The sequence below is a fragment of the Podarcis tiliguerta genome (genome assembly GCF_965153285.1).
Source record: "Podarcis tiliguerta genome assembly, chromosome: 3".
Taxonomy (NCBI): Eukaryota; Metazoa; Chordata; class Lepidosauria; order Squamata; family Lacertidae; genus Podarcis; species Podarcis tiliguerta.
In genome coordinates, this window is record NC_139536.1 from 110,557,188 (window position 1) to 110,581,215 (window position 24,028).

Sequence of the window (24,028 nt, forward strand, 5' to 3'; positions counted from 1 at the left end):
CTCCACTGGCTCAAAGAGGCTTCTGTCACTAGAAAGGTACTGTTAAAATATATCTGAACTGATGAAACGTATCAGTTAATGTGAAACCAAATGGCCACTACAATCCACCTTTAGCTTCCAGAATCCATTGCATACATACCTGGAAGTGAGTTCTGTGGATATCGCAATAATGTAACCTATTCTGAATACTGTATACCATTTGAACCTGAATTGTAAGTTTGCTTACATCAATGCCACATCTCAATGCACCCTGAGATTTTATGACAGAATACTCAAATTCACTTTTAGTCTGGTGAAAACTGATGAGGAGACTTGGGAGATTTATAAAATGAACTATTATCCATGAGAGAATTATATTAAGGGTATGGAGAGAAATTATTTCCACATACTCAACATGTTAAAACTTGGGGTCATGCAATTACAACCGATTTGCAGCAGGTTTCACGTCAATATATTTCCCCCTTAACATTAATCTATAAGACTGATTCCCATGGAATATTTTCATAGTCGCTAATATCGGTCCTGTATACCTGAAGTAGTGTCTCCATCCCCATCGTTCAGCCTGGACACTGAGATCCAGCGCCGAGGGCCTTCTGGCGGTTCCCTCATTGCGAGAAGTGAGGTTACAGGGAACCAGACAGAGGGCCCTGTGGAATGCCCTGCCATCAGATGTCAAGGAAATAAGCAGCCATCCTATTTTAAAAAGACATCTGAAGGCAGCCCTGTTTAGGGGAGTTTTTAATATTTAATGCTGTATTGTTTTTAACGCTCGATTGGGAGCAGCCCAGAGTGGCTGGGGAAACTCAGCCAGATGGGCGGGGAATGAATGAATGAATAATAATAATTATAGATGGCTTTAAAGAAGAGTGGTTTAACAAGATATGGAGCGAGATCCAATTTTGCACCAGCAGTTGGGACATGACCTCCTGGTCTCCCACCTACAGTTCCCCAACTCTCCACAGCAGATTTCAGAGGCACATGGGAGAGGAAAGACATGGGAAGTCCAGTATGTAGGCAGGCTGCCATAGCTGGCTATCACCTGTAAAATGTTTATAAATCTGGTGAAGAGCCCCAAGTCCATAACCAATCATCCACATTTATTCGTGATATTAATATGGACCCCCAAGTAGTTAATTATGTAGATGTCAGTCAGATGTGAAGGTTGGGGCTTTTAATGCAGATATTGTATTGCTTTGCCAAAAATGTCAGTATAATATCCTACAAAAGATAAATAGCTTCATGGAATGTTTCAAGCAAATCTAAAATAGTATGCCAAGTGTCAGCTTGAAGATGTGATCTAGTCTTGTTTGTTGCTGGAACAGTTTGAATAAGCTAATTGTTTTCAAACTTTGCATACTGTAACTTTGAAGTTTCCTGAAACAAATATACACTGCAATTACAATGAAAAAGGGACATTTAAAATCATTTAGATCCATACATTTCCAGGAGAAGTTGACAACGTCGACTGTGTGTTGCTCCATTGATATGCTGGTTCCACTCCTGCAGCAAAAGTACAAAGTCAAAATTATCGACAACAAAGTTATTTTGAAACTTACTTCAAACACCCTACGGAATCATTTGCAAGTCAACCAAATTCTCACGTGTAAGTGAACGAATGCCTTTATCTTAGAAGACTCGTATCATGATCAAAAGGGTACCAAAAGTGTCATCCAAACAATGACAATCAGAACTCCAGTGTATTCTGGAAAAAGTGTAAACCTGAGCGTTAAATCAGCCATCTAACTATGCAATCCTATCCATGTATCCTCTGAAGCAAGTGTTCAGTGGTGCTTATGCCCAGGTAAGTGCACAAAAGAGCCTAACTTTTATGTTCCTCTTTTTGACATTCAAACATCAGATTAGTTTGTATCCAATTGTAGCTTTGTGCCAGTGGGAAGCACGTTAGGCAGCCAATTCACATCGTATGTGCTACAACTCTGCATAGTATCAGATACTGTTACAGAGGGTCCCCAACTCTTCAAGAGCAGATTTTCAGGAGACAAGGGGAGCTGTAGTGGGTGAATGGGAAATACTGAGTGAAACTCATTGTGTGTAAACTGAAGTTATTCCCCACTTGTGCAAAGCCTCCATTGGATGGAACCTACTGCTTATGAGTTTTGCATTCTAATGATTACAAACAGTTGGAAAAGGAGCTATCAGGATATAAAACAGAAGATTCAAAGAACCCACATTCTGGCCATCCTTAACAGACTTTTATGCAGCGTACCTGAATATACATTTAGAAGTTATTAAAACTTGTTTTCAATGCAAGTCTAATAGAAGGCTGCCTTTTGTTGGTGTAAAATGCTTCTGCAAAAGTACATTTCCACTAAGATAAATAAAGGTACCCCTGACCGTTAGGTCCAGTCACAAACGACTCTGGGGTTGTGAGCTCATCTCACTCCATAGGCCGAGGGAGCTGGCATTTGTCTACAGACAGGGTCATGTGGCCAGCATGACTAAGCCGCTTCTGGCGAACCAGAGCAGCACACGGAAACGTTGTTTACCTTCCTGCCAGAGCGGTACCTATTTATCTACTTGCACTTGATGTGCTTTCAAACTGCTAGGTGGGCAGGAACTGGGACTGAACAACGGGAGCTCACCCCATAGTGGGGATTCGAACCGCTGACCTTCTGATCAGCAAGCCCTAGGCTCTGTTGTTTAGACCACAGTGCGACCAGCGTCCCTACTAAGATAAATAGTTTGCTGCATTTCCAGGCTGGGGAGGAACAACTGAATACTGTGGCTGCTGCACAGAACAATACTTTTAGGAGAAGAAAAAATAGAGATGCAGCAAGAGGGCACATTCCTTTCATTATTTTCAAGACTCTGCTAATAAGATAGCATGCCTTATTTTGTGTTGTATCATTCATAAGACCAGCTTGTAATGAAAAGGAGAAAGAATCACATATACTAATCATGCTTTAACATTAACCAGTTCCTTAACTATCTTTTAATCCCCGTTTAACATTAAAGACTAACACAGTTAGCTATAGGTAAGTGACCAGGAATGATATTACCGTATTTATGCGAATGCAACGCACCACTGAATGTAATTTGCACCTAAATTTTCAAAAACCTTGAAACCAAAAAAGTATTTGCTGGCAAATGTAAATGTGGCTTCAAATCTAATGCACACCCTAATTTTCGCGATTTAATTGGCCAAAAAAAGTGAGAATTACATTTGAGTAAATATGGTAACTAGCTAGATAGGTCTATGGCAGGGGTCACCAACTTGAGAAGTGGCATAAAGTACAATACCGGCCCCTGCAAACCATAGGACATTTGCAGTCAATGGCAGACCCATGAAAAGCAATGTGCTACAGATTCATGGGTACAATTTCTCATATTCAATGTTGTTGTTTTTGCGATCATAAGGCATTTAATATATCCACTTTAAAATACGGAAGGCCTACTACATCTTATAATTTTACACACAATTTACGGTGAAAGGACGTCAACACTTGGTTCCCATATAAAACAGGATACCCCGCTCAGCTGCATGAATGCCAGCATTCAACAGACTGCCAGACATTTGTGTCTGATTACCAAGCAGAGGATCCTGAGTAAATGGGAGTTTTCCTGGTTCTTTCTTCAATTTAATAAAGCACTCCTGACTAACCCCACTACAGATTGTATTAGCAGCGATATTTGATTAACAGAGGTAAGGAATAATTAACTGTTACTTCCCACCTCTCCCCCCCCCCCCCAAAAAGATAAAACATTCTTCAACAGCCACAGTCTTTTCCCACTAATGCATAAGTACCGGATGTTTCTTCTAGTCAGAACAAGTGTAAACAAGAAGTTGTCTGCTGAACTGTTCAACTAGACATGACTGGTGACATCCATTTAAATCATACTTTGAAATCAATGGCCCAGAGCCCAACGATTTCAGTAAGTCTACTCTGAGTATGACTAACACTGGATATCACTCAATAGACAGACAACTGGACACACACACACCAGACACAAAGGGGTGTGTGGGTGTGCATGCTTATCTTATGAATGGGGAAGGGGAGCCCTGATGAAAACTGTCCACAATGACGAGATGGCACTTCAGCAAATAAAGTGCTGGGTGGGAGGATAATTAATTCCCCTCTTCCAGCTATCATATGTAATCTGGCCCCATGGCAGGCACGCCTGGAAGCATGGCTATGTGTTTTTAGCTAGATCAGTCTCAAATGAATTTGCTGTATTGTCAGTGGGGTTTTTTTTTAAGATGACAAATACAGTACTTAAAAAACCTGATTCATGTCATGCATGTATTAGGAAATTTCCCAGAATTTCACATGCTGATTGCATAAGTGCTTCCATTTACAAAGTTAACTTTAAACTTCCAGAAAAAGAGACAACAACAAAAACAAATTAAATTTGTATACTGCCCTATACCCACAGGTATATAGGGGGTCTAACATAACCTATGTTACAAGATTTCCCCCTTAAAATGTGTCCCTCTCCTCAGCAGAACTGCTTGCACAAAGGAACAAAATTGGCAACGTAGCTCTTAATTTTAACAATACAAAGGTGTTTTAACATGCATTTTGTCTTTCAATGAGATACAAATTTTATAACGTAAGTTTTCTTCAGTTGAGAACAAATTGTACTGCATATTGATTTCTGTCTCCTCAACTTTGAGCAACATTTTCCATTAAGGTTTTTGTTTTTTAATCAGTCCTATAAAAGCTTTAACTGCTTTAAACATTTAACAATTAGCTGAATTCTGCATGTAGAGTTCAGAATGTATAACCTTTGAATCAATCAGTGAATATACACTGTAATGAAATTATAGACTTTAATATGCTGAAGAGAAATAGATGTTTTAAGGAAAAGAGCTTTTGTCCAGAAGAGTAGGTTTAAGTGCACAATGGAACATCACAAAAATGCCATTTTAAGATATTTTCTGTTCCTAGGGTTTTAAATAACTGCATCCTTTAAACTTCTGTAGATCTGAGATTCACCTCAGTGTAACCCATAAAGGCTTCAAATTAGGTATTGTTGGTAAGGAAAAAAATGTGAATTTTGATATGTAGATAATCAAACAGTAAATAAGATGAGAAAATACATTTCATTTTTTCACTATTGCTAAAACAGATTTGTTTCATAAAGGTATTTTCTGAGAATAAAATTAGTGACAACCCAATGAAACCAACTTAAGAACACAATGTGCATGCTTACCTGGAATTCTACGCATCATGCTTTAAAAAATAAAAGCAAGGACAGTATCCAATTGACAAATAGATGACTAGTTTATAAAACAGAAAATCTGAATTCAGCTACACTAGGACACTTGCTATTTTGTTCAAGAACCTAATTACGAAGAATGAAGTTGGATCAACATTTTAATAAGGAACTAATCTTATAAGTAGAGAATGCCAACAAGAGCATGATATAGCACAGCAGCAGACTGATGTTTCTGAGATTTTAAAAAGGGATAGATGCAATATGTAATAATAAAAAGTGACTCTGAAGTGTTTAAGAAGGTTGTGAAAGGGGAGGAAAAAATGAGAAGTCTCAGACACAGTATGAAAACAGTTTTTAAAGTGACTTTTAAAAAGAATGAACTCATTTAAAAATGTGAGCTGCAATCCTATAATTCTTTTCAAGGACTCTACATTAAGCTTTCTGGCTGGCCGTGGACAAGAGGGGAAAAAGCAGAGTTGTGCAAGGACATATCTTAACTACAAATCAATCAGCAATCAAGACAGATGGGAAGGAATGCTGAATCTAGCCTCTTGAATAACTGCAAACCAAAACGAAAAACCTCTGCACCAAATTAAGTTAAGAGACTATGCAGATGCAAAATATAAAATAGACTAGATGATAACTGCCCTGCAGTTAAGCCATATGGGTGAAACAAATATTAATGTAAAGCCCTGGTTTAATGTGTTTGCTAATGACGCCCTGAAAATAAACCACGTATCAAACTCTTTTGAGTCCTTTGTGCGAGTCATCAGAACATAGAAACTGAGGCAAAGAAACAAGCAACAGGGACTACAAAGTAAAGAAAAATAAGCATCTGATGCTTAACTCACCTTATTGGAATGAACAGGCAAATCACAGATAGAGCACAGATGGGGATAGACCTTCGGTAAGAGTCCATGGAAGTCTTCAACATTGCTATCTGGAGGAGAACCTCTCTTTTTCTCAAAGAGAGATCTCTCAGGGCCGCGACCCATCCTCTCATACTCACTGTCAAATTTACGATACTTATGCGAGGCTTCACCATAATAAGAGTCATCCCTATACCTTTCTCCATCTCTTAATCTGTCATCTTCATAATCCATTCTGTCATAAACAGACTCTTGAGAACGACTTCCATGATCATAGTCAACCACTCGGTTGAGACTAGAACCACGATCATCAAAGCTATCTCTTCTAAAATGCCTTTTCTCTTCCCAATCATCCCTAGGAACTCTGTACGGTGGATCCCGTGCAGCTGATCTGCCATCTCTACCATAACTCAGTGAAGGGCCTTCTTCAGCTCTCCTCCTTTTAAGTTGCAGAAGTATTTGAGGCAAGTTTTCAGGAGTGATCTTGTCCTCAGGGTAACGACTCAGTTCATCTAAGTCTCTAGCAGACAGACCAAAGCTGGCCAGAATGTTAGTGGCCTGCTCGGTATCTCCGCGGTGCTGAGAAGACAGAGAGAGTGGGCCTCTAGTTCCAATGTTAAATATAGACTGTAAGGCATGGGAAGATGCACTAGCAGAAGACAGCGCACTATGAGATCCTTGTTGATTCAATGAAGAACTCATTCCAAGATTCATTAAGCTAGCAAGGCGTGCAGTACCCTGGTTCATCCTTCCAAGAGATGCTGGCACACTTAAAGACTGAGTAGCAGCAGCAAGAAGGCCTATTCCTGCAGACAGGTCACGTCCATGACCTTGGGAATCCCTACTTAGAGATGACTGGTGGAACGACTTGGACATTGCTGAACTAGAGATTGTCTATTATGGATCAAACGTTAGAGATGTCTGAAAAGAAAGCTCACACTAGAAAGCTAGGTAAACTTCACTTCAAAAAGGTAACGCCAAGATAAGGGATCAATAATGACTGTAGATCTTCTTCAAGCTGAGAACACCAGACAAGTCTGTAGAAAAACAAGCAGTTTTAGTCATAAATCCCTTTATGAAGATGCAGTTTTAAAATGTATGCATCATGTTGATCTAAAACCAATTTAAGATCTTACATGGCTTTTATTATGTAACGTCAACAGACTGAAGATGCAACCCAGAACCCTATTATACATAGCCCTCAGGTGAAAATCTAGCTTTCCCCCCAGATAAGCACCAATTGTTGCCAATCAATGTGCACTTTTGTTTTGATGAGAAATTGTTCTCAAGCACTGGTTGTACAGAACCGTCTGTTTTCAAGCCCCCTACTGAATAGCAGGGTGCATACATCTTATGTTACTGCTCTGGATTCCAGGAAAAAGACAATACACCAGTCATGGAACCAAGAAATGTAACTCAAATTGTTGAACATTAAGCCTATAGAGGAAATGATAGCAGGAACTTAGGAGTGGCTGATATCTGGACATGTGTCTAATGAAAGAGTTACTAAGTGAGACCAAATAATTTACACTCAGTAGAACTGAATTAGTACTATAAGATTTGTGAAGGAAAACAGGTTTAAAGTTTGGTAGAAGCACACAAGACCTCTCATTCAAGTAATAGTTTATATGTTGTTAGTACCACATATGAACTGTACCTGCATATTTTTAACATTACATTGTGAACATGGCACATTAGTCTGCGCTAAGATTTCAAGCCAACCAAGACCAGACCTCATTAATACTTGAATTGGGAAACTACAATTTTGTTTAAAGAAGAGAAATGCTATGGCACTATTCCAATCAAGCAAGTTGTTCAACTGTTATCTTTCAGATGAGACTTGACTGTAAGCTATAGCCACAGGTGGTAGTAAGTTTCCCATGACATGACTATTCTTTTAACAAGCCCTTTTTTATTCTTGCAGTGCTTTTCTAGGTCTTCCTATGCCAACAGTGAACATTAAGAAGCCCACTTGTCTCTCTACAAAGTCATCTTAAAAGAAGAGAAGATTTTTCTAAAGTACCCAAGAGTGAAAGTTTTATAAACTTCCACAGAAAACTGAGGCCTCAAGTTACTCAGGCACTTCCGAAAATCCCACTAACTGCAGTCTTCTAATACTCAGTATTCTACCTACAGAGGAACAGTTTAGGGATGGGCAGAAGAATGTTTTCCGTGGTCAGTTCTCCAATTAGCAGGGAAAGATGACAAAACCGTCAGGCAAGTTTTAATGAAATGTTCATTTTCTTAGAATTACCTATTATGTTTCAGTTATAAGTGAAAATGTTTTACTAAAGATCTGATTAACTTTGATAGTGTTAAGACGCTAAACCATATAGACGGATATTTATATTGCTTGAAAACCTGTATTACATGCAACTTTTATCACCTGCGAAGAGATAGCACAGGGGCTATTTTAACACACAGCTCTCAAACACTGTGATGCAAATGGTTACTTCTCGTTAACTGATTACCAGTTGTGTCACTATTATAGTAATGAGAATTTTCACTGTAACGTCCAGTTACATTTTGTCAAATTGAGTACCATGTGGGTGGGGAACAATTGAAAAGCATTGATGCAAGTGTAGAACTAGAAGGATGGTCCAGATATTGCAAGTGCAGAGCAGATGTCAACAGAAGTAGAAGAGAGAGCAAATGTCAAGTGAAAAGAATACCATCCATACCAGTGGCCAAACAGAAAGAATTTCTGAGCAAAATGGTATTCTAACAAGTGTGCATGAGGTGCTGGCAATCTCATGCTCAGCAACAGCATCACACACAGTTTGAACAAGAACTTTTGTTGATCACAAGAAAAAGTTTTTCAGGCTTGTAAACAACCACTAGTCTATTGAGCAAGTGACTCACTCCCAGACTAGTAGGTGCCAGCCACAGTAGATGAATTAAAAAGATCACTACCAAGCCCGGCTAGCGTTCTGTACATATGTGCATTATATAGCCAGCACCTTCCCTTGCAGAAGCAAAGCTACTGCTTGTCTTTCAGATTCTGTTACCTGCGATGACAGAGGTCAGTTGGAATATTTGTAATTTAATAGCTCACCACCTAACTTCCCAGAATCCTGCTTGATCTGAGACTTAAGTCATCAGCAAAGGTTAGTAAATAACTATGGGTTGTAGGCAACTAACCTCTACTCAGAGTAGAACTATTGAAATTTATGAACCCAAGTTAGTCATGGCCATTAATCTCATTGGGTCATTTACTCTGAGTATATATTAGTTGACTACAACCCTATTAATTTAATGCATAGAGCTGTCTGTAGTTAACAAACTGGCTAGAATCAAAGAAAGGGGCCTAAATCATGATTTTTTTAAATCCACACATTTCATCTTTGTAGATGTGCATGGGTCATCTACAGTTATATAGTGATGTAGGAAGGCTCTGCAGATACATAGGTGCCCTGGTACTGCAAGATTTATTCAGACAGAACCTTGAATTAGAAACAAGATGCTGGGACGTTGCACTACAAGGCCTGACTTGCATTAAGCCCTGGAGGGTGCAGTGGACCTGCAAAGCCCTACTACCAAAAGCTCTTTTTGATAAAATGTAAACAGGCTCGTTTGGAAGAAAGGTGAGAGTAACCATAGAAGCCTGATATTCAAGCTCAGTTATAAAGGAAAGGGATGTCAACCTTTAGATTCAAAGACATGAAATAAATAAATAAATAAAATTTTAAAACAGTGCAAGTCTGAGCCAATAAGCACCTTTTCAGGTGTTTCAGCAGGCTGGATTTTCTATGTGTTCCTCTTTCTGTAGTGTGGATGACTACCTCTCTGAAATTACTTCAAGGTAGAAACACCGCCAATTGTGTGTTTTTCTTTGATTTTTACTTTTGCAACCCCAGAACAGTTCCTTAAAGGCCTAAAATAAGAACATTATACGGATTCTGAGAAGTATTTTCAAGTCCACATATAAATGGGCAGACTTATTTGCAAGGCTGGTTATGTTCCTTACAAAATTCAGAACTCTACACCTCTGCTTTGAGTTAGCTGCTGAAGGTTTTGGACAGTATCAGGCCCAGGAGCATCTGAAGAGTACCTCCTGACAGAGTTGGGCTGGACAGCAGATGGTTTCACTGCACAGCCTGGTTTCCACACAAGGAGCGACTGCTCAGGCTTATTATGAAAGCGATGTTAACCTACAAAGAAAAAGAAGATATGAGAGAAACAAGCCTTAAAAACAGAACACTAAAAAGAGGTAGTGCATTGACAGAAATTGAGTTGGGGAAGAGGGAATAGGGACAATAGGGACAATACCCCCATAGAAATAGGGCCAATATTACTTCTCTGTGGTTCAGCTAACAGTGCAATCTTAACCATATCTTCTCAGAAGTTTGACTGAATTCAGTGGGGCTTGCTCCCAGGTAAGAAGAATTGGAATACAGCCTAACTGTATTTTGAAACGTATTAATGATTAAGGAATATGAACTAGAAAGAAAATAGGAATATATCTTTAGCATTCTTATGGGTATTTCTTCTAGTACCCTAAAAACAGGGAGGAATGATAAGGCTATCAATGGATACTAGTCATACTGGCTTACGTACTTCAGTATCAGAGCAATCTCTCTGAATGCCAGGTGCTAGAGATCACAATGGGAGAGGACAACTGCACTCATGTCCTGGTTATGGGCACCTGGTTAGCCCCTGTGGTAACAGAATGGTGGACTAGATGGGCCTCTGTCAAACCCAACACACTCCCTTGAGAAAGGAGCTGCTAAACTTTTTCAAGTTTAGAATCTGATTCAACTTCTACAACAGTTTCACCGTTTCATATGAACAGAAATCTTGAAGTAGTAGTAGTACTTGAATCCCCAACGAATTTGAATACAGCTGCTGTTAAGGGGAAGCACTACAGGGTAAACTGCAAAAAAATACTTGTCTTACAAGAGATGCAAGCTTTTAATGGAGAGTCTGTCAAAAACAAGTAATTAGAATTGTGATGAATCTACATGGCTCAGAGCATGCTGGGATGTGAATTCAGGCAGAGAAAGAGGCAAACACAAATAGGAGGCCAAATTCTCTCCCACGTTGAATGAAAGTAGTCAAATGCCAGTATTTAGGTACTCTTTTAGTCAAGTGTCATGACGGAACCTCACGCCATTTAAGGTTGAGAAGCAGATCTGCAAGGGATGCAGAGAAACAAGATCTTCATGTGGTGATTCAGTCCCTCTATTAGAGAGATCTCTAAAAATATGTTTGAGAACATAAAATACACCATTGCCATCATCTAGCAAAGGATCTTGGAATAACATCACTAGATAGTTTTTAAGAACCTGAAAAAGAGATGCATCACATAAGTGGGGCATTGCTAGTAGCTGCTAGAATAGAACTGGCTGAAAACTGGAAAGTGACAACTTCATAGGAGCAAAATGTACATAATAATATGAGAGAATTTAATTACAGGAAAATTTACATCTCAATGGAGTATGAGAGACAAAGATACATTCTATATGGCATCATTTTATGTCTTATGCAAAAAGAAAAGAAAAAAGAGAGGAAATGCTCTTCAGAATACAGACTAACTTAATTTTGTCAGCCTTATATATTTTATCAAATCTTGCGTACTACCATAGGAGCCTATTTTTTAATTGTGCCCATTTTAAAATGGGAATTATCAGTTGAGGTTGTATCTTCTAGATGTGATATGTCTCTGTGAAAAAGAAACTGCATTTCACATGCAAACACCTGAAGTTACAGCCATATTTTTTAACCATCACCATCTGTGAGTTGCAAATAATTTTATGCGAATGTTTGTAAGTTAAACATAATCAAGAACATTCAGTTCTTTCTTCATCTTTGGCACAGCCCTTTCAAAGGTGGTTCAGATCACCTTAAAAAAGAAACCAATAAAAACCAGCAGTAAAATAGTAAATATAAATAAAACCAGCAATTAAATTATGCTTAAAAGCCCAGCCCATAATCAGTTAAAATTAGATGCAAACAACCAGCTCTTTAGCATCCATTTAAAAACAATTGAGGTAGTAAAGTTCACTTCCTGCAGGAGCAAGTTCCATAATGAAGTGGTCAATAATGGTTAATAATCAGAATATCTATTTAACAGAACTAAGAAAGCCTTGTGCAGAGCAATTATTGGCTTTTAGGCTGGAACCCTAGGGACAGCCTAAGTACAAACTATTTAAAAAATTAGCTATAGTAGAATAAGTGTGTAGATATTATATAGTTATAGTGCAGTCTAGTGTGTGTCCATTTCTACATTAAGCCCATGCATATATTTACCAAGAATTATGCAAGGCTAGAAAGCAATGGATTCTATTAGTGGTTAAATTAAAGACTTTATTTACTTCACAGATACCTCAGTCCCTTTAACAGAAAACTAAGGTAGTGATGAGTCTTAGCAAAAGTGGAGCCAGAATACGCTCACTGTGAAACAAGAGGGAGAAATCACCATGCTCTGGTGAACTGCAACATATGCAGAAAGGCAACAGAAAGACCTAGGAAGGGGCACCCCTCCCCTTGTAACTCAATTGGGACCTCCACAAGGCACAATATGCTTTGAGTGCCAGCTGGAAAACAAAAACACAAAACTGGTTGGGAGTAGAGGGCAGAAAGAATGGTTTGCTTGTAGCATCCCTGAGCAGGCATATTCCTCTCAGGGTTTCAAGATACACAGTAACATTCGGTGTATCCTCAAGAATTCTTGGTATTCATTTGGCTCAATGAAAAAACAGATAAAGTAGTGCAGCCTCCTGATGAGGAAAATAAACAGATTTCCTAAGAAAATGATCCAATCATTCACTGGTATGCCCTCAAGCTCTCCACCCCCAATCAAAATGCTTGTTTCCAAGCCAGTGCAAGACCCTTGCTCTCTGTAACCCCCAAATGTAATCTTGATCCTTCCACTTCTTTGACCCAATTGCTAATATGTACGTTGGTTTATTCAAACCTGTGGAGTATGGTTAACCAAATAATGTCTCAAACCCAGCACCCTTGATAACCAAAAAACACAGATGTGAAAAGATGAAATCTGAAAAATTCCGAAAAAATGGCCTCTCCCCACAAAAACAAAGGAAAAGTTGGACATTCTGGAGTAAAGCTGAGGCTTGTTGAGAAAAGAAAACTTTAGATTTTTCAGAACAGAGTAACTTCTGATGAATCCTGAAGGAATGTCATTTGAGAACGTCAAGCGATAGTACTGCAGAATCATGGTTACAAGAATCTGCACAAGAAAAGAAACACTGAAAGTGGCAAAAAAAACCTCAATGTAGCTGCAAGACAAACCTCAACCTGGTGCCAAATAGATATTACTGAGTGGCAAAAATACTTTTTAGAACGTCTATTGAAATTTCAGATCCAGAATTCAGAAAATGCTTTGCTGAAATAGAATTACTATGCTTGGAAAAAATACTGTCAAATCACCTATACCATTTTTTATCTTCTATTAGCACCAGTGTGATGTTTGCCTCACAGCTGCAAGTGGCCTTGAGATTTATACACTGTACTGCCACTGTTTTCCTTAAAAAATACGTAAGAGGTAGGAGGAGCACCAGAGTTTTATTTCATCAAAGTGATACAATAGTAACATCCAGGTATAAAAGGCCTGGGGAGCAGTATGTACTCGGCATACAATAAAAACTACATAATGAAACTGCCCACACTTCTGTGAGAAGGGAATTCTACAGTTTAGGGGCTCCAACAGCCAAGGCCCTCTCTTTGACTGCTATGCACCCCAGACCTGGGCGGTAGACTCCCAAGGCGGCCATCTGAGGTGTTATGAGAGGGATGGATGCAGCCAGATATTTGGGGTCTAAATTATTTAGGGCTTTAAACCCAAATGCGAGCACCTTGAATTGGACCTGGAAGCAAATTGTCAAGCAATGTAACTATTTTAAAACTGGAGTTAGATGAATTCCAAACAGATCCCCAACAAGTAAAATTCAGACAAATCAAGGCCAATATTAATAGCATTACTTTACTTTGGTATCTTTCAAACTAGATGTATTGCTTAAATGGAGTTTTTAGTGACATACTTATTGCATTTTGTATTGGCACAAGAAAAACCTGCAATTTAGATGGAAATGAAGCCATGAACCAAGAGTGCTGGAGACAGTAAGCATATACTTAAGATACACACACCATAAACCAAGGCATATTTATTCAGAGGTATTATTATTTTATTCTTATATATATTTATATTGTGCTTTTCCCCAGACTGGCTTTTCCATTCAATGGGATTTACCAGGACTGCAGCTATCACTAGGGAGAAAGGTGGAATAGAGTAGATGATTATTTAACAAAATTGTTATATCACTTGATTATATGAAAACCTTTTAAGAGAAGTTTGCAGAAGTATAAAACACTGAATTTACTTAAGAACATTTAAAATATTATTGAAATCAACATTTGATAAGTGAGATGATACCACATTAGATCTTTCCTCCCATCCCAACATGTTCATATCACATTATAAGTAGGCCTACAAGCTGTAAACATAAAGTTTGATTCACCATAAAGGATCTAGGAGATTAAACTATTATATTTAATTTCTAAGAATGAAACACTTTTTATTTTTAGATGCTACATCTTCAAGAGCATCAACTTAGAAAAGCCATTCCTCCTGTGTGAGAAAAGGGAGAATGCAAATGGCAAAGACAACACTAAGCATCAATTTTTAGAAACATGTCTATTAAAATGGTTAATATGTTGCCTGATTTAACCAGGGAACTTTTTTTAGCTGATTAATATTTAACCAATTCATCACTGCAACCAAAGATGTGGGATGGAAAATAGAACCGTTGGAAATTTTTCATAAAATTTAACACAATGAGAACACATTCTAGAAGTCAATTTGGCTACTGTAATGGATACAATACTAGTCAACTCAAAAACAAAGATGTAGAACTTCTATATTTATGCTCACAGCTCTTCAGGGTTTGGAATGTTAATTTTCAGTGCTGCATTTAAAAATATATATAAATGTATGACAAGTGAACACTTTTATATTGTTATATCTTAATTATCATTACTGGGGCTTTCAAATATTTATACAGAATGTAAATTTAACAAGATTAACAGACGTTTTAGTTTACTATATGTAACTCAGACTTCTTCTCAAGTATGGACAACAGGGGGGAAAAATCCAAAAAGTCACACATCTCTGGTTGCAGTCCAAACAGATATTACAATTGCCAGGAGAGTAATCGATCAACTCAAAATAGCCAAGCAGCTTTACATAAGCATGTTTTTCATGAAGATTCTGACCACAACTTAATAATTTGCATGTATGAATGGTTGCCATTTTGATTTTAACAGTTCTCACAGGACATGTTGAGCAAGCAAATGTAATACCATTTATAATCTTTAAAATCGGGAGGAGGGCTGCAAATATTGCTGACCAAGATTAATTCTCAACCAGATGGTGAATGTGTGACCAAACATCTGCTGTTTTTCTGGGCACAGGAAGAAACTAGAATGAAGAGAAAGGTTCTAGCTTGGGAAGCTAGCATGTGACAAAGTAGGACGTATACAATAATTTAAAATAAATGGTAGTGGGGTGCATTATTTCACCTTGTAAGCTCCCACCTGCAGTCTTCAGTGTTTCGGTGCAGAAATAACTTGGCTATCTCAATGTCGACTACAATGCATTTTACTAGGACTATTGTAAAATGTATATTATGCTACATTGGAGGACAGTGACTCAGTAAACATTGGCTCCTTTGTGAGCGGAGTTAAGTTTGCTTGATAAAAACCCAGGTTACCAAGCGCACTGTGTGACAAAGAACCAATGGTACTCCTTGCTGCGAAGACGTGACAGCATACAATTATTCAAATATACCTCAGGTGTTACTATAGCTGAAAGCAGCAACTTCAAAATAGTATCCGGGTCCTTTAATGATTACTTAGTTAAATATGTTAAGTTAAATTAACTGAATACAGCTTGCAGATACTTAATTGGCTTAGGATTTTATTTAGGTTAAGGGATGAATTAATATGTTTAATTTCATAATGTGAAGATCTAAGGATGTTAATGTTTAAGTTAAATTTTAGAAGAACAGTGATTTGGAAAACCGTTAAAAGGATATGCAATGAAATTCAACTAAGGGGAAGCGAGGAAGTCACATAAGAATGTTAATAAGTATAATTTTCAATAGGGCTATGATTTATGTTTGTTTGTCTTATGTGTTTGTTTATAATGTTGTGAAAACCAATATTTTTTTTTGTAAAAAACGACAAAACATCCGGGTCCTTTGTGGATGGCGTTGGTAAGGGGACCCAGCAAAGAAACACTATGTGCGACCTTTACCTTTAACCAGTTCGCAGCAGCAGCAACTAAGTAGAAGACACCATTTTTGCGAGCTGCGAAATAGCTAAATTAGAAAGAGATACGAGAACTATCCATAAGGCAAACGAGAGAACAAAAAGGCTGCCAGAGGAGGAAACCAACGGATAAAAAAGGCGTTTTCGCCCAAGACCCGCGCATGCGCAACATGCCCGTCTCCGACTAGGCCCCATGGTTTGTCTCGCGCCCGCGCATGCGCACCAACCAGCTCTCAGGCCCCGGCGCCATGGCCTCCCCGGCCCGGCCCCAACACGCGCGGATTATTCTCCTCAGGTTATAGTATAACGCGCCCTTTCCCCACCCTCCGTCCGTCTTTCCAACGGTTCAGCTGGAACGGCGAGAGAAAAAAACCCACTTTCTCGGCCTGACAGGAATAGGCACAGGCCGCTCACACCTCTCCTACCTCAGAAAGAAAGCGAGCCTCTCACGCATTTGCGGTCGTCACCACGAACGTAATGTGAGGAAAAGGGACCCCCCCCTTCAGAAAATAAAAAAAGACCCTCCACGAACGAAGCTGCGTGAGCGTCGCCCCCACAACGCTTGTATTAGACCGCTAATCCGCCTAGCGCATGCGCCGTCTGGTCAGCGGAGAACTGTTGTGCGCATGCGCTCCCCAGCGCGAGAAGCTGCGCACTTTAAACTGCTCCGCCCCCCTCCGCGCCTATCGCGAGATGATAAAAGGTTTCCCCCCCCCTTTCCCGCACTCTCGCTTCCTCGTTCTTGAAAGGGTAAGGGATCACGTGGGTCTGATGACGTGTTCGGCTGTTGCCTTTTGTCTCTAGACACTTTGGCTGGTGCTAAAATTACATTTCCTTAAATTATCAAGAGGGTGTCCTTTAACCCGACCTTCTATGTGCTTAAGCGAAGGGAACTGAAGACCTGCTGTTTTCAGTTTCCCCCAGGATTTCAGCTGTAAACAGGACTCTGAAAGGAAATTGTTGTTGTTTAATTATTATTAATAATTAAATTATTGTATTAATAATTTCACTTCTATACTGTACCGCACTTCGTTTGACGATTACAAGGCGGTTTACGATATAAAAGAAAAATACATGCTATCCTAACAAGCAAAATAACCCACCACCACACAGATAGGTTGTTTAAATAGGCTTGGGAAAATCAGAGAAAGAGAATTGTAGAAGGGACAACAAGGGTCATCTAGTCCAACCCCCAGGAATCTTTTTGCCCAATGGACCCTGAGATTAAGAGGCTAGTGCAGGGGTCAGCAACCTTTTTCAGCCGTGGTCCCTCAGACCATGTGGTGGTCCGGACTATATTTTGGAAAAAAATAAAATGAACGAATTCCTATGCCCCACAAATAACCCAAAGATGCATTTTAAACAAAAGCACACATGCTACTCATGTACGTAAAAACTCCAGGCAGGCCCCACATATAATCCAGAGATGCACTTTAAATAAAACAACACATTCTACTCCTGTAAAAACACGCTGATTCCTGGACCGTCTATGGGCCACATTGAGAAGGCCATTGGGCCAGATCTGGCCCCCGAGCCTTAGATTGCCTACCCCTGGTCTAGTGCTCTACTGACTGAGTTATCTCATCTACAGTATTTATTATTTTTTGAAGTGGAATTTTCTGCCTGGCACCTAAAGGTATGTGATGGAGGCACCAGGCAAGCCTAAGGAGAGCATTGCACAATATTTACCGGGAGTGATTCCCGCCCAGGTCAGCAGAATTTTCCAGAGCACACGTGGTTAAGTTTACTACGTTCGCGGTTCTACTTAGGATTAAAGTAACAGCGATGTCTTTTGAACACAGGGCTGGAGGAAAAGATTTCCTCTCCCCAAGATAGTTCGCCTGGCGCCTTCATTATACACCTTTAGGCACCAGGCAAAAACGTTCCTTTTTAGGGATGTTTTAATGTTTGGTGATTTATTGTATTTTTAATATTTTGCTGGAAACCGCCCAGAGTGGCTGACAAAACCTAGCCAGATGGGTGGGGTATAAATAATAATAATAACAATAATAATAAGGCCTTTGGTTGACCCGATTGACAGCCAACATCCTATATTTTAAAATGTGGCTCTTTTTTGGGGTGTGTATGTTGTTATTGGGTCATTGTTATTTTGATTTAATAATAATAATAATAATAATAATAATAATAATTTATTTATACCCTGCCCATCTGGCTGGGCTTCCCCAGCCACTCTGGGCGAATTCCAAAAAAAATATTAAAATACTGTAATACATCAAAAATTAAAAGCTTCCCTAAATTTAATTTAATAAATAAATTAAATTAAATTAAATTAAATTCCCTAATTTAGTATTTTCTAATCTTTTCTGTGAACCACCCTGAGACCTCTGGGTATAGGGTGGTATATAAATTAAAAAACAAAACAAAACAAAACAAAAAGGATGATGGAGCTGTAGTCCCACAACAGTTTGAGGAAACATGGCACGGTCCTCTCTAGTTCTTTCTTATATCTGTGTCAGCCCCCGCCGAGGGGGCGTGGCTTCCGCTCGATGGGCGGAGCCAGCCACTCGCCCTCCCGGCCCCTTAGCGACGAAGGCGAGAGGATGGTGGGTGACGCGGCCGCTCCTGATTGGCGGAGCGTGTTGCCTTAACTTTTCCCTAGTCCTCGCGGATCGGAGGAAGCGGTTGGTCTTGGAACTCCGCGAGCGGGCAGCTGGGCGCTCGCGCATCGCAGCATCTCTCCCCGGACGCACTGCGCAGCATTCTAGTCCTCAGTGAGGTCTTGTTCCCAAACTGCGCTGCAGGTAGGAGCTCGCGGTCTGCTGCGGGGCTAAGGGCGCTCCGGTAATGGAGGGACCTTTTCGGGAGTCCCTCTGCCTGCTTAGAAAGCCAGCATTTCGGGGAGGGGGGTGAAGAATAGCCTAGGACCCTTCTCCTAAAATTAAGGTTTTCTATTGTTTCCACTTCCATAATAACGGCGAAGTTTTCAATATTATTAATATGAGCCCCGTTGCCCTTTTAAAATCACGCACAAGTTAGACCAAGGCATATAAAGCTGATGGGCTAGCTCAGTGGGTAGAGCGTGAGATCTCAGGATGTCGTGGGTTCGTGCACCTTGTTGGGCAAAATAATAATAATTAATCATTTGTTATTTATACCCTGTCCATCTGGCTGGGTTTCCCCAGCCACTCTGGGCGACTTCCAACAAAAGATTAAAAATACGTTAAACTTTCCTAAGCAGGGCTGCCTTCAGATGTCTCATAAAAGTCAGATAGTTGTTAATAATAATAATAATAATAATAATAATAATAATAATTTGTACCTCACCCAGCTGGCTGGGTTTCTGCAGCCACTCAGGGCGGCTTCCAACAAAATAATAAAATTACAATAAAACATCAAACATTAAAAACTTCCCTAAGCAGGGCTGTCTTCTAAAAGTCAGAGAGTTGTTTATTTCCTTGACATCTGATGGGAGGGCGTTCCACAGGGCGGGCGCCACTACCGAGAAGGCCCTCTGCCGGGTCCCTGTAACCTCACTTCTCGCAGGGAGGGAACCGCCAGAAGGGCCTTGGAGCTGGACCTCAGTGTCTGGGTTGAACGATGGGGGTGGAGATGCTCCTACAGGTCTACTGGCAAAAGGTTTCCTGTATTGCAGGGGGTTGGGCTAGATGACCCTTGGGTCCCTTCCTTCCAATGCTCCAGATTCTCGTGGGGATTTGATGGTAATAAGGAGAGGATTGGGTGGCTGGTGTAGAAGCATCCTTTTGCCTTTTACCTCTCTGTAGCATCTCTATTGGGAAGGAAGCGGGGGGGGGGGGGAGTAGGTGGTGGATAAATAAGGGTTTTGCCTAGCATGCTTGTCTTTTTAAAAAGGAGCCCCTTATCTTTATTTTCTGCATGGTGATTGTAGCAGGCCCGTGACATGACTGGTTGGGTGTTTGACTGGTCAAATGGCAGTCTAGTACTTTTAAAAGCACAAAATGGCACGTGGACTGAGAAGATACTATTCAATTAGTCTGGAATTTATTTATTTTTTTAGTAGCATTTATACGTTTATACCACACACTGAGAGGATACTATTCAATTAGTTTGGAATTTATATTTTAGTAGCATTTATACATTTCTACCACACACTGAGAGGATGCTATTCAATTAGTCTGGAATTTATTTATTTTTTTAGTAGCATTTATACATTAATACTACACACTTTAGCCAGAAAAATTCAGCGAGCACTTGCAGATCAATAAAAAATAACATCCACGCTTAGGTTAATTACCAAAAAAAAAACAACCTTTTTGGTGTGGAATAGTGACATGAACTTTAAGTTCAGTGGTACCTCTAGTTATGAACTTAATTCGTTCCGGAGGTCCATTCTTAACCTGAAACTGTTCTTAACGAGAGGCGTGCCTTCGCTAATTTTTATGTACCTTGCTTGTGGTGGCTTGTATTTTTCTTAACTTGCAGACTCACAGTGTATTTTCGGACCTTAATTTCATGATTCCTGCATCTAGAATTAACAGGCAGCTTGATGCTTGATGTTTGTGTGTGTGTGTATTACTATAGTCATTAAAACCTGCCTCAGTAATTGAATTTTCTTATTCTGCCCCTGCCTGGTCCATTAGCATTCTTGTGAACATGTGGTACAGTTCTGGCATGTCACTAATTTTTGAAACACATTGCTTTTTAATGATATAGATATATAGAGTAACTTGTGTGGGTGCTCCTAGTCCTGGGGGCGGGGAACCTCCTTGTGAAAGTAGTCCTCCTCTCTCCATCGGGTCCGCAAAATTCTCCAGGTCACCGGCACTTCCTTGCACCCTGTTTGGCCTGTCTGGAATGTGTCCTTGAATTCTGATAATACTTGTTTGGATGGATACAGAGCAGTGTGTGACTCTGTCCCTAGAATCTAACCTACTCTACAAAGTCAAACTTGTGTGTTTGGCCTGTTACCCACAACCATGTGGCCTTCAGAAAATTACCCGGAAAGGAATGTGGACTGAAAAAAGTTATCTGCCCTTACCCATCTCCTTCTCAGGTCATCTTGAGGGGTGGAGTGATTCAAGCCCTCTTTGAGCAGTGTTTGAATTAGCCAGCCACGTTTTGTACCTGGCTACTGGCCACTTGTGGGACGCGGGTGGCGCTGTGGGTTAAACCACAGAGCCTAGGGTTTGTCGATCGGAAGGTCGGCGGTTCGAATCCCCGCGATGGGGTGAGCTCCCATTGCTCAGTCCCTGTTCCTGCCAACCTAGCAGTTCGAAATCACATCAAACTGCAAGTAGATAGATAGGTACCGCTCCGGCAGGAAGGTAAATGGCGTTTCCGTGTGCTGCTCTGGTTCGCCAGAAACGGCTTAGTCATGCTGGCCACATGACCCGGAAGCTGTACGCCGGCTCCCTCGCCCAGTAAAGCGAGATGAGCGCTGCAACCCCAGAGTTGGTCATGACTGGACCTAATGGTCAGGGGTCCCTTTACCTTTACCTTTTAGGGTGAGCCTGTGACCTGGACTCAGGAATTAAGTATTTATCATCACAAAAGAATAGCCAGGCTCTCCGGATAAATCCATCAACAGGTTTCCTGCCAGACAGGATTCTGTTTCATAAGCCTTTGCCTGTAGTCTGAAGTGCTACAGTCCATATATAGATTTACTACCTCAGTAAAGGAACAATAGCTCAATTTTATTTTCATTTCTAAGGGACGTGGGTGACACTATGGGTTAAACCACAGAGCCTAGGACTTGCCGATCAGAAGGTCGGCGGTTCGAATCCCCGCGACAGGGGTGAGCTCCCTTTGCTCGGTCCCTGCTCCTGCCAACCTAGCAGTTCGAAAGCACGTCAAAGTGCAAGTAGATAAATAGGTACCACTCCAGCGGGAAGGTAAATGGCGTTTCCGTGCGCTGCTCTGGTTCGCCAGAAGCAGCATAGTCATGCTGGCCACATGACCCAGAAGCTGTATGCCGGCTCCCTTGGCCAATAAAGTGAGATGAGCGCGCAACCCCAGAGTCAGCCACGACTGGACCTAATGGTTAGGGGGTCCCTTTACCTTTACCTTACTGGCCACTTGCAACCAAGTGAAGATGCCCGGGTGTCAGGATGGTGCCTGACGTTCTCCACCATCTGAAGGTGCATACCTGGGGATCCTTTGATCTGGAGTGTTTTCAAACACTAATACTCCATCCTGTAGAATTCTATCAGTTATATTTTATCCTCACAATCAGAATGAGTTTCAGGAACCAAAATGCCATTTCTGTGCAGCCTGAGCAAAAGCAGCCGACGATGTTATAGTTAATTGTTGTCGCTTCTCTTTGCTTTACAGTTGTGCTCACAGTTGTGAAGAATGTCCATACGTTATGAATGGTCCGTGTCACCATTAAGAAGAAGAAGGAAGATTAGGCCAGTACAGTCATACCTTGGGTTACAGATGCTTCGGGTTTGCGCGTTTTCGGTTGCGCACCACACCGAACCCAGAAGTACCGGAACAGGTTACTTCCGGGTTTCGGTGCTCGCGCATGCGCAGAAACACTAAATTGCGCTTTGCGCATGTGCAGAAGCGCTGAATCGCAACCTGCGTGCGCGCATATGTGACGCTGTGGGTTGTGAACGTGCCTCCTGCACGGATCATGTTCGCAATCCGAGCATCCACTGTATATACAGAGGTATCTCGGGTTAAGTACTTACCGTATTTTTCGCTCTATAAGACGCACCAGACCACAAGACGCACCTAGTTTTTGGAGGAGAAAAACAAGAAAAAAAATATTCTGAATCTCAGAAGCCAGAACAGCAAGAGGGATTGCTGCGCAGTGAAAGCAGCAATCCCTCTTGCTGTTCTGGCTTCTGGGATAGCTGTGCAGCCCGCATTCGCTCCATAAGACGCACACACATTTCCCCTTACTTTTTAGGAGGGAAAAGGTGAGTCTTATAGAGCAAAAAATACGGTAATTTGTTCCGGAGGTCCGTACTTAACCTGAAACTGTTCTTAACCTGAAGCACCACTTAAGCTAATCGGCCTCCTGCTGCTGCTGCGCCGCCGGAGCACGATTTCTGTTCTTATCCTGAAGCAAAGTTCTTAACCTGAAGCACTATTTCTAGGTTAGCGGAGTCTGTAACCTGAAACGTATGTAACCTGAAGCGTATGTAACCCGAGGTACCACTGTATTTGGATGGCCCCTGGATGACTTTTCTTATTTAAGTTCTCAAAGCTCTTGAGCTAGATTGTCATCTGGACTAGCCAGATGTTTAACTGATAATCCATCACCGTCAGTCCATCATTTGAAAAGTAAGACTTTAGAGCTGTCTTGCGCCAAAATGGCAACTAGACCTTCCATTTTGGCCACCGTAACCTTGGATTAAGGAGCCATTTGGCGCCTCGCTTATATACCTGAGTATCTAACACTGCTCATAAGTCCCCTTTATGGTCTCGGAGATGCTGCAAGAAAGCTTTGCCCACCATGCCACGAAGGTATACCCACAAACCCCAGGCCATGAAGGAGAAGTCCAGACTGGAGCTTCTTCCTGTGCCACCATTGCCCCAGATCTGGAAGGGGCAATGCTGGGGTGGGAAGGAGTGGCAGTGTGAGTGTTTGCCATGTGACTTGGGTCTTCTTCTCTTTTTTATAATTTTTATTCATTTTACAAACATTTATATTGTCATACATTTTACAAATTTCCATATCTTATACAATCTTTTGGACTTCCATCAGCTCCTCTGATGATCTCCCGTCTTTACGATTTCTCCTG

General features: G+C 40.7%; 2 protein-coding genes across 4 annotated transcripts in view; one reads left to right on the forward strand and one right to left on the reverse strand.

The window, feature by feature from the left end:
• Nucleotides 1-16,974, reverse strand: part of MATR3 (matrin 3) — a 30,808-nt gene extending 13,834 nt beyond the window's left edge. Inside the window, exons 1-4 of one of the 2 annotated variants that reach the window (XM_083435318.1) lie at nt 16,763-16,970; nt 10,102-10,201; nt 6,033-7,087; nt 1,439-1,500 (exon numbers count right to left, since the gene is read on the reverse strand). In XM_083435318.1, the coding sequence (XP_083291444.1) occupies nt 1,439-1,500; nt 6,033-6,926 (956 nt within the window). In that variant the 5' untranslated portion in view covers nt 6,927-7,087; nt 10,102-10,201; nt 16,763-16,970. Of the gene's footprint in view, nt 1-1,438; nt 1,501-6,032; nt 7,088-10,101; nt 10,202-16,762 lie in introns of both variants that reach the window. The other variant, XM_083435319.1, reaches the window with a different exon arrangement.
• Nucleotides 16,975-18,877: 1,903 nt separating this feature from the next.
• The window catches only part of SIL1 (SIL1 nucleotide exchange factor), a 55,682-nt gene continuing 50,531 nt past the window's right edge, over nt 18,878-24,028 (forward strand). The window contains exon 1 of one of the 2 annotated variants that reach the window (XM_083435393.1): nt 18,878-19,099. The gene's annotated coding sequence lies outside the window, so the exon portion shown is untranslated. The remainder of the gene's footprint in view (nt 19,100-24,028) is intronic. The other variant, XM_083435394.1, reaches the window with a different exon arrangement.